Source organism: Neltuma alba, unplaced genomic scaffold (genome assembly GCF_004799145.2).
Source record: "Neltuma alba isolate B1F8T4 unplaced genomic scaffold, ASM479914v2 tig00005219_pilon, whole genome shotgun sequence".
Classification (NCBI taxonomy): Eukaryota; Viridiplantae; Streptophyta; class Magnoliopsida; order Fabales; family Fabaceae; genus Neltuma; species Neltuma alba.
The window spans coordinates 3,554-21,073 of NW_021634021.1; the positions used below are offsets into that span (position 1 = coordinate 3,554).

The 17,520-nt window shown below is 38.2% G+C and overlaps 3 protein-coding genes across 3 annotated transcripts; 2 read left to right on the forward strand and 1 right to left on the reverse strand.

Annotated features, from left to right (window-relative positions):
* Positions 1-593: 593 nt before the first annotated feature.
* Positions 594-4,728, forward strand: LOC114747114 (cytokinin dehydrogenase 5-like). Its single transcript, XM_028935402.1, has 5 exons — positions 594-1,168; positions 1,336-1,463; positions 1,662-1,937; positions 2,958-3,220; positions 4,404-4,728. The coding sequence occupies exons 1-5, from the start codon at positions 601-603 to the stop codon at positions 4,720-4,722; spliced, it is 1,554 nt and encodes a 517-aa protein (XP_028791235.1). The 5' UTR covers positions 594-600; the 3' UTR covers positions 4,723-4,728.
* Positions 4,729-5,374: 646 nt separating this feature from the next.
* Positions 5,375-8,782, reverse strand: LOC114747116 (ribosomal RNA small subunit methyltransferase I-like; the record flags this gene model as incomplete). The annotated part of the gene is made up of 8 exons (XM_028935406.1): positions 5,375-5,919; positions 5,997-6,118; positions 6,692-6,865; positions 7,367-7,409; positions 8,024-8,168; positions 8,264-8,372; positions 8,478-8,606; positions 8,681-8,782. Coding segments are annotated over 7 exons (810 nt in total), but the record flags the coding sequence as incomplete, so codon positions are not given.
* Positions 8,783-10,548: 1,766 nt separating this feature from the next.
* Positions 10,549-16,902, forward strand: LOC114747113 (GTPase HflX-like). Its single transcript, XM_028935401.1, has 13 exons — positions 10,549-11,001; positions 11,562-11,704; positions 12,433-12,549; positions 13,146-13,260; positions 13,360-13,497; positions 13,707-13,802; positions 13,885-13,998; positions 14,709-14,777; positions 14,974-15,044; positions 15,157-15,250; positions 16,012-16,140; positions 16,265-16,354; positions 16,513-16,902. Exons 1-13 carry the CDS (start codon positions 10,615-10,617, stop codon positions 16,609-16,611), a joined length of 1,662 nt encoding a protein of 553 aa, XP_028791234.1. The 5' UTR covers positions 10,549-10,614; the 3' UTR covers positions 16,612-16,902.
* The last annotated feature ends 618 nt before the right edge of the window (positions 16,903-17,520 follow it).

Below are 17,520 nucleotides of genomic sequence, written 5' to 3' on the forward strand. Positions count from 1 at the left end.
CATCCACGTGCCTCCTAAGAGTCCCTCCCCCCTCTCATCACCAGTTCAGAACTCACCTCAATCGTACTTGAGCTGTTTGCGTCCTATAAATTCACAGCCAACTCCTTCCTTATATCCTGCGCAAAAACACAGAAGTGATGACATGAGACTCCTCCTCATGATCCTAGCTTCCAACTTTAAACATCAAATCCCTGCTTTTGTTTTAACGTTTCTTTGATATACCAGCTAGGAGAACTCAAAGCCTCACCCGCAACTACACTGTGTATTGCACAACACTTCATTTTTTTTTTCATTGACCAATCTGTGGAAAAAAAAAACTGCAGAAGGAAGAGAATCTTGATGGAGTGTTGGGTATAAAAAGTGATGTAAAGCGCAATCCGGGCTTGCGTTAGCTCACGACTCCCCACAACGCTGCTCCAAGATTTTGTTCTCTGCGCTTCCCTGCATTCCTATGATCACCACCGGTGGGGCTCTTTTCTTATATATCCTTCACCACCACTACCCTAATCCATACATCTTCCTGGCCTCTAACTAAGAGGGTGAAAGTACACTCGGTTACGAGTAACCTTTCTTAGTTCAGAAATCAAGCACAAAAAACCAATGGAAGGTGTTTCCAAACTTATATTAGGATTGAGTATATATGGTTTATTGGTAACAGTTGGATTGACAGCGATACCCATGGAATTGGCGTGCCTGGCAATAGAGGGAGATGTGACGGTGGACGAATGGGAGGTGGAAAGAGCTTCGGTGGATTTCGGAATGATGAAGAGGACGGAGCCGCTAGTCGTATTGCACCCTGCCTCGGGGGAGGACGTGGCGACGGTGGTTCGAGCGGCGTATGAGTTGGGCAAGGGGTTGAGAGTGTCGGCGAGAGGGGAGGGTCACTCCACGAACGGGCAGGCTCAGGCGGAGAAAGGGGTGGTCATAGACATGAGGTCGCGGTCTAGTGTGACGGTGTGGGAGGAGGAGAAGTATGTGGATGTGTGGGGTGGAGAGCTCTGGATAAAGGTACTGATGGAGACGTTGGAGTATGGACTCGCACCAAAGTCCTGGACCGATTACCTGTATTTGACGGTCGGCGGAACCCTCTCCAACGCCGGCATCAGTGGCCAGACCTTCCATCACGGCCCTCAGATCTCCAACGTCCACCAGCTCGACGTTGTCACAGGTTCGTCCCCTCTCCATAAGCATTTCACTACCTCGCTTTACTTACAGGCCAAACAATTTTGACCGGGTTCAAAGCCTGAGGTTTAATTTTGGTTTCATCTTAGAAGTTTAATATTGGCCCAAAAAAATCTTAGAAGTTTAATATCCTCTCATTTAATTTGGTGACAGGAAAGGGCGAGTTGTTGACATGCTCCGAGGATCTTGACACTGAGTTGTTCCATGCCGTCCTGGGAGGTCTTGGACAATTCGGAATCATCACTAGGGCCAGAATTGCTCTTCAACCGGCCCCTCACAGGGTCTCTCTCTCTCTCCCCCTCCCTCCCTCCCTCCCTTTCTTTGTATAGTGTTGTTCTGTTCATATAGAAGATGCTCGTTTTGATGACGTGTCGTTAATTTGCCCGTCTCTCTCGAATTCTTTTAACGATCTGATAAATAGGTTTTTATATTACTGTGGAGATTTACCAAACGTTACTATGCTGCTACTGCATCGACAGGTGCGTTGGATAAGAGTGCTGTATTCGGATTTTTCAGTGTTCACGAGAGACCAAGAGTTTCTGATCTCTCTGCATGGGAAACCAGCCAGTGAGAGATTTGACTACGTTGAGGGATTTGTAATAGTGGACGAAGGGCTTATTAACAATTGGAGGTCCTCCTTTTTTTCACCCAGTAACCCAGTCACTCTCAGTTCTCTGAATGCTGATGGGGGTGTCTTATACTGCTTGGAGATTACCAAAAATTACCATGAAGGCAACGCAAGTACTGTTGACCAGGTAAAAGTAATTCACCTTTTTATCCGTAGCTAATTAGTTTGCGTATGCCTTATTCTATTATTAGACGGTTCCACTTTCTAAGTTTCTATTCTTGTTTGCCTAAACTTGAGTGCCTGATCTGTTACTAGACACGTACTTTGGCAATTGGCATACGGAGAGTACGTAGATGCGTTTCTAAGTTCTATAGACAAACTCTGGAATACTAAGTAGCTAGCTAGAGTCTACCTATATGTTTGCCTTGCAAAATAGGATATTTGCGAGCTGTAGTTGACCAACTGGCTCGTAGTATCATTTTCTCTTGGTTGTGCATTAAAAAACCGTAAATAGGACCTCTAATTAGTGGGGCTTCTTTGTCCGGCTTTGAGACTTTGAGCATGCATAACTGGTTCCAAATAGGAGGAAAGAAATGAAAAATGAAAGAAACAAACAAGAAAGGAAGAATTAGGTGACACTGATTAGATGCATATCATAACCAGAAGAAAGTTGTAAAGGTAAAATGAAGTTCAATATTAAATTAGATATCAATTTGCTAACTTGTCTCCATCTTATCTCTTTTATTCTGTGATGTTCCTGTCCCTACAATAAACTATTTCTGTATCGTCCATCCCAGTAATTATATTAATCAAGCCCTTTGAGAGAGTATAAGGTCAAACATGAATATATATTTCCTAGAATCAACGTACAGATAGGTATTATTTGTAATTAATTAGTTCCCCCTTTTCTTTGGGTGACGAAATTGAACCTTCATATTACACGATCTGTACTTTGTACTAGTACTCAGACAAATTTATGCATAATATAAAATTGTACACAAGAGAACAATACTGTCCGGTGCACGTAATATCTGGCATATCTGGATTCAATTGCAATGAAATGAAGCTCACAGCTATCTTTATGAATAGTGGCTTTTTGTGAACGTGCGACGTACTTTTAAATGATGATTAGTTGATAATAATTGCGCATGATTTGCATAATGGATTCACAACAAGGAGACGTGGGGGTCTCATCTGAATCGCGCAGGAAATAGAGGGCCTGTTGGAAAAGTTAGATTTTATAGAAACATCAGTGTTCACAAAAGACGTGACATACGTGGATTTTCTGGATCGCGTACACAAGGCAGAGTTAAAGCTGAGGTCCAAGGGTTTGTGGGAGGTCCCACATCCATGGCTCAACCTTTTTGTTCCCAAGTCAAGGATAGCTGACTTCGACAAGGGCGTCTTCAAGGGCATTCTCGGAAATACCACAAGTGGCCCCATCCTCATCTACCCCATGAACTCCAGCAAGTAAGCTTCCACCAGATCCATGCAATCATATTAAATTGTTAACTAACATGCAATCATATTAAATTGTTAACTAACTCATTATCAATATCATGCCTGTTCTTTATTTATTATATATATATATGTGTGCGCGCAGAGAGAGAGAGAGAGAGTGACACGCACACGACATAAACCCTCTGCATGCATGCTTGTTGCTTATACACACTCGTTCTAGTAGTATTCATGATTATAGAGTACTATTCCGATACTAAATATAAGACTTTTATATACACCAGTATAAGGATATTATATTTAGGACTAAAAGTATCATTTATATTTATACATTTTAAAAATCTCATTCTTTAAATTTTGTACTGTCAATGGATATGCTCCTAATTAAATTTGACAATATAACGGCCTGGTATCCATGACTTATTAGATTTTATGTGAGGATTACTGGTGTATATGAGGTGACCATGTTGTACGAGGAAAAGAGGGAGATAGGGCTAATGACCCAGAAGCAGAGTGATTTTATGGGGGGGGTCAAGGCACCTGAATTATACGTGGAAAAGAGACGTGGCCCACATGCATGCGTGGACCCACCGAACACAGCTGCTTTGAGATATACTTTTTTTGTTTTTGGGGAAAAAAAATTGTGTTCGATGTGTCGAAGCAAACAAAAATGGATGGTTGCGATCATCCAACCGAGAAGATTCTCGTGTCAGGAGATCTTCATCGGGGATCCACCGATGCATGTCTTGTTTTCCAAGTCTTCTTCCACCCCTAACACATCCCTTTCTCACCAGAAATGCCACCTACCCTATCATCTTCGTTAGTTTATTACGAAAAACATATAAATACATTATTAATTGATTTAGCAAAATGTTTTTTCCAGATAAATCTACACCTTACATTGTTCACACACACTAATTATACTAACGTATTGATAATAATTAGTGACTTAAAAACACGATGAATAAAGTAACTTGGTGGTACTAGGTGCACTCATCCGTCACCAGCACCCATTTTGACTTCGCTCAGGACAAAAAAAAATTAATTAGCAAGAATTGAGCAAGAATGGTAAGTGTACTCTTGCATTAACATCTTGGCTTTGCATCATAAGAAAAAGGGAAATTAACAAGATTTATTTGGCTTTGTTTTTTCTTTTCTTCTTTCCTTCTTTTTTGGGGGGGGGGGCGTGGTGTAGGTGGGATCAGCGGAGCTCGGTGGTGACACCAGAGGAGGAGGTGTTCTACCTAGTGGCATTTCTGAGATCAGCTGTGGATAATGAGACTGTGGAGTACCTGAACAATCAGAACCATGAAATCCTGAGATTCTGCGATGATGAGGGCATCAAGGTGAAACAGTATCTTCCACATTACACAAAGCAACAGCAGTGGAAGGACCACTTTGGGAACAAATGGGACCAATTTTATCAAAGGAAGATGCAATTCGATCCTGGCTGCATCTTGGCCACTGGCCAGCGTATTTTTAAGCCTCCCACTACTACCTCCAACGACGTATGAAAAGTTTTAAAAAAAAGAAAAGAAAAGAAAAGGCATGATTTAGTACAAGAATATGAGTGTGATTTGAAAGTAGTGTTGTTGAGGAGTTGCTATCTGGGGAGAAGGTGGATGCAGCTAGCTTGCATTTTGTGCATATGACATGTCGTTTTGCAGTGCCCGTGATTCCGACCGCCCCTTCTGCTTCGCTTTCCCTGTGTCCCTACAACGCAGCTGCTCACGCTCATGCTTCCAGTTCCTTTCACAAAATTTCACTACTTGTACCCTTTCTAAGTTTTACCCCCTTCTTTCCAATTTCATATTCCTTGTACATAGGATTCCACAGCTGGAGAGGATGAGCAAGTCTGAGCAGCAGTTAATGGTAGTCCCTTTCTGCAATCCTGTCTCACGCCTTTTAAGTTTTAGCTTTTCCCCCCTCTAGTCTAGCTACGTCTCTAATTAAAGAATCTTTGTATCCTTGGTCTTTAGATATTTCAGATTAGACTAGATGGTTAGAGTAGTTCTTCAGCAACTTAGAACGAAAATAAACTAGAATGCACAACTAATGATATCCGCACCATCAGAAACCTATATGCAATTTCCTGCACCAGAGACACTACAGAAAACTAAAAGCAAAGCCAAAATGGTTATCAAATTACCAAGCTTTCCTCGGCGGTGGGGATCTGATAAGCATATTATATGATCTTCCGCTCCTCATGGCTAGATCTAAAACTGGATCAACGTAAGAAGTCCCACAAAATGACCAGTATATTCACAGATAAACTGTTCTCGTATTTCGTTATCAGATGAAAAAAGCTCGCTAATAGAACTGTTAGATCCATATTCACAGTAAGCATCATCAAAATCCAAATCCCTTCAGCTCCCATTCAACCACGAAAGGCCAGGGCAGATCAGGTGAAAAATACAGTGTGCATCTATTTTAGTAATTTTTCCCGTCAACGGAGATGACATACAAGAGGAAATAGGGATTATGCTGTCATTTTCTTCTCCAGCATGTTCCAACAGCCCATGCTTCGCTACCACCCAGAGTGTCGATTTGCAGACACCTTTTACATACAATCGGCGAGAGAATGAAAACTATGGTGAGCCAATGCAACAATATTCTTGACAAAAACTGCAGCAACCAGTACTCTTGCTAGAATCCACAATTGTGCTCCAACAAGAAATCATTTCTCTAGACCTTCAAGTGATCCCACCTTTCTGTTAATTAGGAACTATAATAGTCATTAGGCTTAAGAAAACGACTGAATTCAACATAATGGCAAATGAAACCTTACATGAGTACTCTGCTTTACTTTGTGTCATCTTCTACTTCCAATTGCTTCCCGAATTTTTTCAATGCAAGTGAATATACGGTTTTTCTACTCACTGATGTTCCATCAGCTACCGACTTGACAGCCTAAATACACATTGGTAAAAGTTACAATTTCATTGAGAGAGGCTATTCGGTAACATTAGTGTGTGAATTAATTTAACCTTGGGCTCTAACATTGTTATGCTTCAAATTCAGCGGAAATAATGTCAGCGCTGTAAACTGTTTTTCGGCCATGCAATACTTTAAACTTTTAATCGCTGGCTAAATTGATATTTAGATTTAGCTCTGCAGTCCTTAAAGTCCATAATGTTGGCATTTTGCAGATATGGGCAGGGGAAATACCAAGCAAGCACTCGCAAAGGAAGCAAAATAAATCAGGACGGTCTTTAGTATTTTTGCCTATAACATGGACACTAATTTTCTCTCTTTTCCATCATCTCTTGAGACTTAAAAACTTCAAACTACTAATATGAGCCATCCCCGAACCACAGATTCGACTACCATATTCCTCAGTTTGATTTGTTTAGTATAGACAACTACATCCATAATTAGCTCTTGATCAAACTTCCATATAAATTTAATTCAACTGTACCCAACTTTAGCGGCTAAGGGAACAGATCTAAAGATTGCAGTGTCCAGATAAAAGCAAAATGTTACCATGGAAAGGCTCTCGCCTTGTGAAATTAAATCCCTCAATTCATTCTCAAGCTGAATCTCTGATGGTGGTTCAACTTTAGACTTTGTGCGCCCTTCAATTAATATGGTAAGTTCTCCCTTTGGCTGGTGCAATGAAAACGCTTTCTTGGCTTCACCAAGAGTACCACGCCAAAACTACATAAGCATTACCTTGTACATCAGCATAGGAAGGATCGCATGCAAACAATATTTAAAGCAAATCAACAGACCACTCTATTAACAAGATTTAGAAAAACCATATGGCATGTTCATGGGATGCATAATTAAGATTACTCATCAAAGGGAGAAAACTAATAAAGACAAACAGTCACACGTCCATAGCAGTTTTTCCTCTAAGATGATACCCAGAAATTTATAATAAGATACCATGAATCCAGCGAGCATAAAGTGGATAAAGGTCAAAATGACAAACCATAGCTATATAAAATAATTCTTCCAATTGACTATTGCAATGGCGTGGAGCATCTGAAGCGTTCAAGATAAACAGGAACTAATGGTCTTTGCACTTATTACAATGATTAAAATGAAAAATAATTACAGAATCAACTGCTCCAGTCATTATAAATAAGATAACCAATAGCCATTATAAATAAGATAATCATGAACAAATACCACAGATATGAATGATAAACATACCTCCTCATGTAACTTGGTCATCTCCCGAGCAATGACACATCGTCTACAATACCATCAATGAGCGAGTCAAAACTAACCCATAACTAATGTTTAATTAAACCGTGTTTTTCTGCTACTCTAAGATGACCAAAAGAAATGCTCCTAAGAGAACATAAAACAATGCAAAGTGGAACAAAATTTCCAAAGCAATAATACATGGCCTGGCATATCACAAAAGAAATGAAATTTACTGAGTCAAAACTAATCTTAACCTGCTGTTACTCACTATTCCACATCTTTCTATTGCTCCTCTATAATTACTTATACAGGCATTGAATGGGAAAAAGAAAAGAAAAGAAAGGAGGATAAAAATAGTGCAACGACAACGAGTAACAGCCTCAAAGTCCAAACATAAACATGCTAAAAAGTTTAATCACTTAATGGCTCAACCATTAAACCGTAATAAACCACCTAAAGTATAATTGTCAAGGCAACTTCCTTTTTCCTTCATATCCCACATCAATACATGAGATGAATCCAAACAAGTGTTCGAATAAAATGCTAAAGTTTGCATAAAAGCATTCCTTTAGCAACTGAAAATACAAAGCAATAAATCATTTGACGGTGAACAAACTATAATACAAGGCAAATTTTATATATTAAGCATATCTTTACTACCTCGTATCCCCAAAAGATGAAGCACCTTCGTCCAGAAATTGGGAAAGCTTGTGAGGAGGAACATAAAATATTTGTGTAGTTGCTTCATCGGCTGAAACCGTGAGTCTCTTTCTTCTAGATCCAGAATGCTTTGGGAGAAAGCCAACTATAGCAAAATATGTCATGTTTAGTGCCAAGAGCGTTACTAATGCCAAAATTTATGAACGGATCTATTGACCAACAGAGGTAGTCAGAAATTACCAAAAGTAAATTCATCAGTAGCTAATCCTGAGGCGGAGAGAGCTGATATCAAGGCACAAGGCCCAGGTATAGGGACAACAGGGATATTTTCATTAACACATAATTTGGCCTGCATTATTTATTTCAGAAACCCTTTTGGTGAATAATCTCTCTCACACTACACACAGAAGCACAGATAAACATGTTTGAGTCGGCATAGAATCAGCACACTCACCAATTCCATACCAGGATCACTAATGCCTGGTGTTCCAGCATCGCTGATTAGCGCAACAATCTCACCCTGCCTCAACCTCTTCAACACTACCTGTTCCCTTTGTGATTCATTGAATTTGTGATAACTCATCTGAAAATCTAGAGAACAGAATTAGAATAGATTGATAAACGCCAATAGCAATAAGAAGTTTGGAAGACCCGTACAAGGGGTGTTTTGATATTGTAGTGGTGAAGCAACTTTCCAGAATGCCTAGTATCTTCTGAAAGTATCACATTCGCTGACTTTAATACGCGAAGGGCCCTGCATTGGTGATCCAGACAGCATGGAAAAAGTCACCGAACCGTAGAAGAATACCAAAATTCACTTCTCTTCAAATTGCTAAGCCACTTTTATTTGCTAGTTCGTTTTTTTTTTTTTTTGGCTCGTGGTGAAGAAAGAGAACCGTGGCAACGACAGAGCTAAAATAAAAGCCACACCAACGAGTTTCTATTCAGTCGTAATGGCGTAAAATCAAACTAACTTTACAAGTACCTAAAGGTAATATCTTCAAGATTTCCAATTGGTGTTCCTACCAGATAAAGGCCAGGTTTCAGATTAGCCTGCCAAAACACAAACTTACTATTATTCATGTCACATGAAAAGAAATTAGTTTTAACCAGAGAAGGTCTTAATCCTAGGAATGAAACTTCAGGAGGATAGTGAAGCTGGTACACTGAACGGAAGACAAATATAATTACATTTTTCTCCGACTCCTCAGGAATCTGGCCGGTTTCTCCAGCAGAAATGGAGGAAGCGAAGCTGGAGCAGGAGAGAAAAACAAGGTTTCTTGGGCAAAGGGAGGATGAGCGAGGAAAATTAATTTGCTTCTGAACGCGAAAAAGTTTTGCAGCTCGCGGAGAGAGCGGGATTATTGTTGCCAGAGAAATTGCCATAGACAACGTTCTTCGAATCAACATCTTTGCCCGGAGCAAACCCCGAAACTGACTGTGGCAGTATGGTCCCTTCGGGTGTAATTTGGTTTTGTTTGGGCTGTGCCATCTTTGAATATGTTACGGGGGTGCTGAAGATAACCCCGGCCCAAGTGTATCCCATCATATTCATGTTCTCAATTAGAAACAAGCCACAGGTGCCATGATCATCCCCGACGCGCAGTGCATCTCATGTGTTATTTATTATTACCTCTAATAGCTAATATAACTAAAAACTGAATTTACTTATAGATATAAAATCTTAATTTACCTTGTCTTCTTTTTTTTATAGAATATTTCCATTGATTATAAAAAATTTTTATCAAAAAATATTTTAATGCACAATATTAAAGAGTATATTTTAGGATCAGTAAAGAAAAGAATAAGATATTTTAAGAGACCAATACATATTTATAACAAATAATTAATTTAACTAATTTTATTTAATATTTTAAAATTAATTATCTAAATCTCATACTAAAATATATGATATATTACTTATTTTCCTCCATGAAAACAACTCCATTGTTCAATTCAAAAGGTAAATTATCTATGGTGTTTTTCTCTTTCTTGCAACATTATCCATGTTGTCTGTGGGGCGGTTAATAAACCAGATGCACCCGGAGGACGAAGACACATTTTATTTTGGGAAAATTGCCAAAAAAAAAAAATATTGAAATTGTAAAAACACAAATAAGGACCCTTGACAACTTCATTTTGGGTTTTGACAACTTCATGACATATTATTGTTGTCAAAAACCATAGTGAAATTGTCAAGAGTCCTTATCTGCGTTTTTGTAATTCTAAAATCTTTTTTTACAATTTTCCCTTTTATTTTCGTTAGAGGGGGGAAAAAACAATGTCAGCGAAAAACAATCTGTGCGCGCCACGTTCACCGGTTTATGAGCAATAGCATGCCAATTTGGCACTGTTTCAAAACATCTTATCATTTTACAAAATATTTTGGCTATCAAAAATAAGAAAGCATTTTGCCTTTTCCTTAAAAAAAAAAATTTAATTTTAAATGATCATTTTTTTAAAAACAATTTATAAATTTGGGGGAAAAAGTTTTTAAACCATTCAGCAACTTGTCACGGAGATAACGGAAGATTGAAAGAAATCGAGGGAACTGGGAAGGAGTACAGAAAAGGGCGGGGGAAGGGAACTTTATGATGAACGCCAGTCTCTGCGGTTCGATTGTTCGGCCATCGCCTGTAATTCCCGAGCTCTATGTTCCTTGTATTACTCTCCGAAACCCTAATCGTCTCAGGAAGGATTATAAGTGCATTTCCTCCAGACTCAGTATCTCTGCTCCATCAGAAGAGTTTGGTCTAGTATCCGATGACAATGTTTCATTGCAAAGCCCGGTGATTAAGACCACGGAACGAGTTCCAGAAGAGGAAAAAGAAGTAGTAATAGCAGGGCCTGGTATAGACAGTGGAGGTTCTGGCATAACTCTAGAAGATAAAGCTTCCGGTTGGTCGACTAAAGCTAAGAAGAAGAAAGTGGAACAGGACAGCGATGATAATAGGTTTACTATCCGGAATGGAAGGGAGGTCGGTAACCGCTTCTCTTTCGTCTTTCTTTTTCCATTTTTGACGCTTGAAGATTTGGGCCCCGAGAGATACCTATTTTACCCTCAGTTTGTACTGGACATTTTTTTGGGCATTCCTCGGAAACTTTCCCGTTTATGCCCTCTTCGTTTTGAGTATTCGGCTTAATCCTTAGAGTCGTCATAATAATTTTGTCATATATAGAAAACGTCGAATGCCTCTATGAAGTTCATTGGACAAAATAATCGCCTGCCTTCACATTAGCAGATGCAGAATGCAGTTACCGCTTATCTCGCACAATGATGACTGTTTTAAAAGATAATATTATGCAAGTTTGTTTCATATCAATGGAAGGAAAAAGCAGGAAAATCACAAAAGCTGGCTGTGGAAATGCAATCTTGTGCATCATGGCGGCAGAATTTGATTTAGTCACTAGTCATATAGCAAGTAATCATGTGAATTGAAGAGAAGCATGTACAAACAACTATATTCTATAAAGTTACAATCCACTTCCTATTTGCTAAACTGCCACTGTTTGAATTGAATTTATTCCCTGCTTTCAGGTTTTTGAAGAAAAAGCCTACTTAGTGGGTGTTGAGTGCAAAGGTGATACACAGGATTCCTTTGGCATTGAAGAATCTATCAAGGAGCTAGCCCAGCTAGCTGACACTGCTGGATTAATGGTTGTTGGCTCTACTTACCAAAAGTAAGTTTTTATGATCTTTTGTCATAGTTTAATTTTCTTTTTGGTATTTGGCTATAGTTCCTTTGTTACATAATTTTGCAGTTTACTGGGCTTCAATTTAATATATAACCCTGTGTAGAATAGGTCTGTTGGCACTCTATACTGTAATCACAAAACTTGCTTGGGTTATAATTTTCATGTTAAAAGACTACTGGTGTACGTGCTCGTCAAAAGTCTTTCTAACGGTTACTTAGGAAAGTTGAAACTGAGATCATATAGATTCTGACCCTGGAGACCTACGTCTCATTCAAGAGATTCTTTTGCTATCTCTTGTCATGGGGTTTTCCAACTTCCAGAATATCATGTGTTGTTAGGCTAAATTATACAGTGTATTTCATTGCTAATTTTTCCTTTTTCTCTCGATTTTCATGAAATTATGCACATGCAGATTTGCATTCATTACTTTATGTGCAAAATTTTCTAATCCTTTCAAGCCATCTTTCTTGATGTTGTTTTGGCTATTGCCGGGGGATTTGACCCAGGACACCACATCCCAATGATGGAATGCGTGTTGTCATGTGAGGAGCATAAAATTGATGAAATGCATTGCAATAAAATGATCTAATTCGCTTACAGGATTCTTTTTAAGTCTATTGAGAATTTGAATGCTGCATGAAAATTGTCCGGCACCTTTTCTTTATTCAAAGAACATATTATCATCAGTTCTTAAAATGTTGTGAATGGTGCAGGCTTTCTAAACCAAACCCCAGAACATACATTGGATCTGGCAAGGTTTCCGAGATTAAGAGTGCAATTCATGCATCGGATGTTGAAACTGTAATATTTGATGACGAACTGTCAGCTGGGTGAGGGCCCCCCCCCCCAAAAAAAAAAAAATCCTCTTTTTGTTTCTGCATTCACATCGGCATCATTATCCAATGGGTGCCTCCTGTTGGTTTTTGTCCGTAGTATCATGTAGTTGGTAACATTCAACTATTCCATTTATTTTGAGTTCAACTTGTATACGCAAAGTGACCATATCAGAGTTGTAAAAAATCCAACAAAAATCAATGTTATGCTTGTTTGTATTTGCCTGGAGGTATTTGGAATCAAAATCTTTCTGTCTACTTAGCCCAAGGTTGCCCTGGAAATTTTATTTGATACCTCAGGTCACTTCATGAATGACTATTGATAACTTGGATGTTGTTGAATTTCCAGTTGAAAACTAAGAAGGCAATCAGCGTGCTTTAGCTACACTATAGCCTGCATGTTCTATCCCTTTATTCATTTCATAGGTTCCAATTATTCTGCACAGCTTTGCTTTTATGATCTTATAATTGACAGAAATAATTATCATAATCGTTTCTTTTTCACATTCAGCTCTTCTTTATGTCTTCCTTTTTGCTCTAGAGCTTCTTGCATAATAAAACTACTTATCCTCCCTCCTTTCAAACAATTACAGGCAATTGCGCAACCTAGAAAAGGTTTTTGGTGGAGATGTGAGAGTTTGTGACCGCACTGCCCTCATCCTTGATATATTTAACCAGCGAGCTGCAACACATGAAGCTTCTTTACAGGCAAATTGTTTAGCTTTTAGTTGTTTTATTATTAGAACCAGCTTTGGAAGATAGAAGAAATTTTAAAGCATTTCTCTGACAATGATATAGTCCTTCTAGGTTGCATTGGCACAAATGGAATATCAGTTACCTCGACTGACAAAAATGTGGACTCACCTTGAGCGTCAAACTGGAGGCAAGGTGAAGGGAATGGGTGAAAAACAAATAGAAGTGGACAAACGTATTTTGCGTAATCAAGTAAGCATGTTATCATTGTTATCGTCATTTTCTTATCTACTGAAATTTGCTCCATTTCTAAGGAACTAATGCATACATATTTTTCCAGAGTAGTATTATCCTCAAAGTTCTATAAACACAAGTTGCATATCTGATCAGTAACAGTTTGGTTACTTAAATTATGTTCTTTCTCTGCCATTATTAATCATCGAATGCCTTTTCTTTGACAGATAGGTGTCCTTAAGAAAGAGCTGGAAACCGTGAGGAAACATCGGAAACAGTACCGCAATAGGCGAATCTCAGTACCTGTGCCTGTAGTGTCCTTGGTAATTTATTGCCTTTATATTAAAGTCACTTCATGTCAAAGACTTTTGGCTATGCATTTTATACGTCATGATAATGCTGCAGGTTGGGTATACAAATGCTGGTAAGAGTACTCTTTTAAATCAATTAACAGGAGCAGATGTTCTTGCTGAGGATAAATTGTTTGCAACTCTTGATCCAACTACAAGGAGGGTACAGGTCAGTCAAAATATACCTGGATAACTTCTTTCTCCTCCACCCTTTCCCCCTTTCTACGGGATTATATTTTGTTGCCCAAAAATTACAACCCTGGGTAATATCCTTATTTTCCCCCGTTTGTGGTGCTTTTAAGATTTGTTATTTACCCAGATGAGTGTCTCTAAACTTCAGTTAGTAACAGAGGCAGAGTTATTATGGTACTCCCTCCGTTCCTTATTATAAGAGACATTTGATGCTTATGGCATGTTCCTATATATAAGAGACACTTACAAGTTGTCTCTACTTTTTTGTGTTGATTTACTATTTTACCCATATTTATTATCTCCAACTCACACTCTCTCTCCCTCCTACTTCTCTTTCTTTTAATAATCTCATGCTCTCTCTCCTTATTAATGAGGGTATTTTTGGAAAAAAAATTATACTTTCTACACATTAATTGTTCTTAACTAATTTTAACTGTTTTTTTGATCAACGTACTTCGGTTATTTGTCTCTTATAATAAGGAACGGAGGGAGTATTATGTAACAATGATATTAAGGAGACAAAACAGGGGAGGAAAGTTTTTCTGCTGCTATGCCTTCCTTGATTATGGGATGGCTAAAATTCGTTGTTTATATGCATTTAGAAGTTAATATACACAAAAGAAAGCTTTCACTGTTTTGATTATAGTTCATTTAATATTGGATACTTTGTTCATTCAATTTATCCAGATGAGGAACGGGAAGGAGTTTCTCCTCACAGATACTGTTGGTTTTATTCAGAAATTACCTACTACGCTGGTAAGAAGCCCTGCCAGATAATATAATCAATGCCACAGTTCCTTTTGCTGAAGTTGTTTGACACTGGTTATGTTATTGCTGATTTACATTGATTGTTTGAAGGATTTACCATAAAATAAGCTTTTATTATAAATATCTAATACCATGTTATAAAGTAATACCTTACAGCTTCCATTCATTTTTATTTTTTCTGCAGGTTGCTGCCTTTAGAGCTACACTGGAGGAAATATCTGAGTCGTCTCTTTTGGTGCATGTGGTTGATATCAGGTGTATATCAGGAGAACTATTTGGAGGAGCTTTTATAAATGAATAAAGAATGTCGATAGAACTTGTCATGTTAACAATTTATTATCTCATGAAATATTCTTGTGAAGTTCAGCCATCCCCTGTCGGAACAACAGATAGATGCTGTGGACAAAGTTCTGTCAGAGCTGGATGTATCTTCAATTCCTAGATTGATGGTCTGGAACAAGGTATAATACATTCTGATTCTATTGTTAGATACTTTAAATGGCATGGCATGTTAAGAGGGGAGTTGAGTTCTCTCACATGAAGGACTAGATACTGTTTCACCTTATATAGTGATTATGTTTATTTATTGTACCCAAGGTACTGTAAGTTGTCGACTGTAGGAAGTTATTTGACATGTTTTACAGAACAATTGAAAGGAGGGACTAACATGATTTTTCGTTAATGGATTAAAAGGGTATTTTAATGTAAAGTTTTCATGCTATTATTTAGATTAGCATCAACAGGCATTGATTTAACCAAAATGCTTCTACACCGTATTCAGAATTTAATGCATTGTGTTTGTTCTTCTTTTTATTTTAATTTTTTTGGGTAATTTATTACTTTTTTTAGGTTAAAGTATATATTTGGTCATTTAATTTTATGTAAAGTTTCAGTTTGGTCTTTTAACTTTAAAAAGTATATTTTTAGTCCTTTAATCCTGAAATTGTTAGTTTTAAATGATGATTTTTTTTATCAATTATAGTTGTTTTGAAAATTAAACTTAATATGTCAACATTTAGTAATGTTCTATTAATATTCAAGAGTTCAATATTATCATTTTTTGTTATCATTTTTAGGGTTAGAGGACTAAGTTTACTTTTTAAAGTTAAGGGAGCGAGGCCAAGTTTTTCCTGTCTCCATCAAGATTACTGTGCATGTGAAGTGCTTATTGCAGTATGAACTTAAGGTCGAACATTCTTGTGTCTTTGGCTTCTTATTGCAGATTGATAAGGCTAGTGATCCCCTGAAAGTCAGACGAGAAGCAGAGAAAAGAGAAGATGTAGTATGCATATCTGCCCTGAATGGGGATGGCCTACATGAATTCTGCAACGCAGTTCAAGAAAAACTGAAGGTGCTGAATTGAAGCCTATATATGCGTACAACCCACCTTGTTAGTTTTCACCTGTTGAGATCACGAGGTGTATTTCTTTGGAACTAATTACTTGTGCCACAAAAAACATTTTGTTCTATAACAGGATTCCATGGTATGGGTGGAAGCGTTGCTCCCATTTGACAAGGGGGACCTTCTCAGCACGATACATCAGGTTGGAATGGTTGAGAAATCTGTAAGTAAACGCCCCTCTCCCTTCCCAGTTGGCAACTGATGATCAGTGTCAACTCTCTCTCTCTCTCTCTAAATGAAGATTGCGCACCGTTCCCTCATCTAATGGTTTTCCTCCTTTTTGTGAGTAATCCTTACATTTTGCTTCCTCGTAACATATAGGACTATACAGAGAAGGGGACATTTATCAGGGCGCATGTACCCCTGCGTTTTGCAAGATTGCTCACGCCCATGAGGCAACTGTGTGCATCACGACCTTAGTTCTCTAAAATGATTACGCTGAAGTGTTTACAATAGCCATACCATTTGCTTTGTACTGGCAGCTGCATTCAGCGATGTACAGGCCGCAGGGGATCTGGGCACCCTCGAAGTTGTAGATATGTATTTCTTTTATCATGTTTGCTTAGCCTTTTGAAAGTGAGAACATCTGAGAAATGGTGAAAAGTGCAGATTTCAATTCTGGCCGGATGTAAGTACCTCCTCAAACTATAAAGTTCAACAAATATTTACGGGTTCATTTGAATTTATCTTCCAAATTTTCAGCTATGTCAATGATCTTCCACTTCAAAGAGGCCACTACCGACCTATAGCCTAACACGAAAGGTCGCGGGTTAAAGTGCATGTTCTATTTTGTTGTACAAAAATATTCAGACGACCTGAGCTTGTAGCATCAGCGGGGTTGCATAAATGGGAGTTATACTCCGTCATCCATTGTCTCTAGGGTGTCCCACCGTCATCGATTGCTTCTACGGCGTCCGTTCTCGTATTTTATTATTATTACTACTACTACTGCTATATTATTATTATTATTATTATTATGGAGAAGTAATCTTTCGAAGTTGAAGTTGAAAATAATTAATAAAATACTCGTATGCTGTGTTTAACTTTAACCTCACAGACTTCGCATATCCTCAATTTTAATAGTATTTCGGTCCATGGTTGCTGATTGTCCTTCAGCTCTTGGTGTGACCTGTGACGCGTCCCTTGGTTTGGTTCGCCAGAAAAGAAAGAAAGAAAAGGAAAAATAATCTGAAAAGCGAAAAGTCTAACCGAGATTTTGAGTGAAGAATCAGTACTGATATACTCAATCATTTAGAGGACATCTCATATTTTGTTTCTACAGCAAAATGGGCATCTCAGAGGTTTTCGTTTATAACCTTGGTTAATACC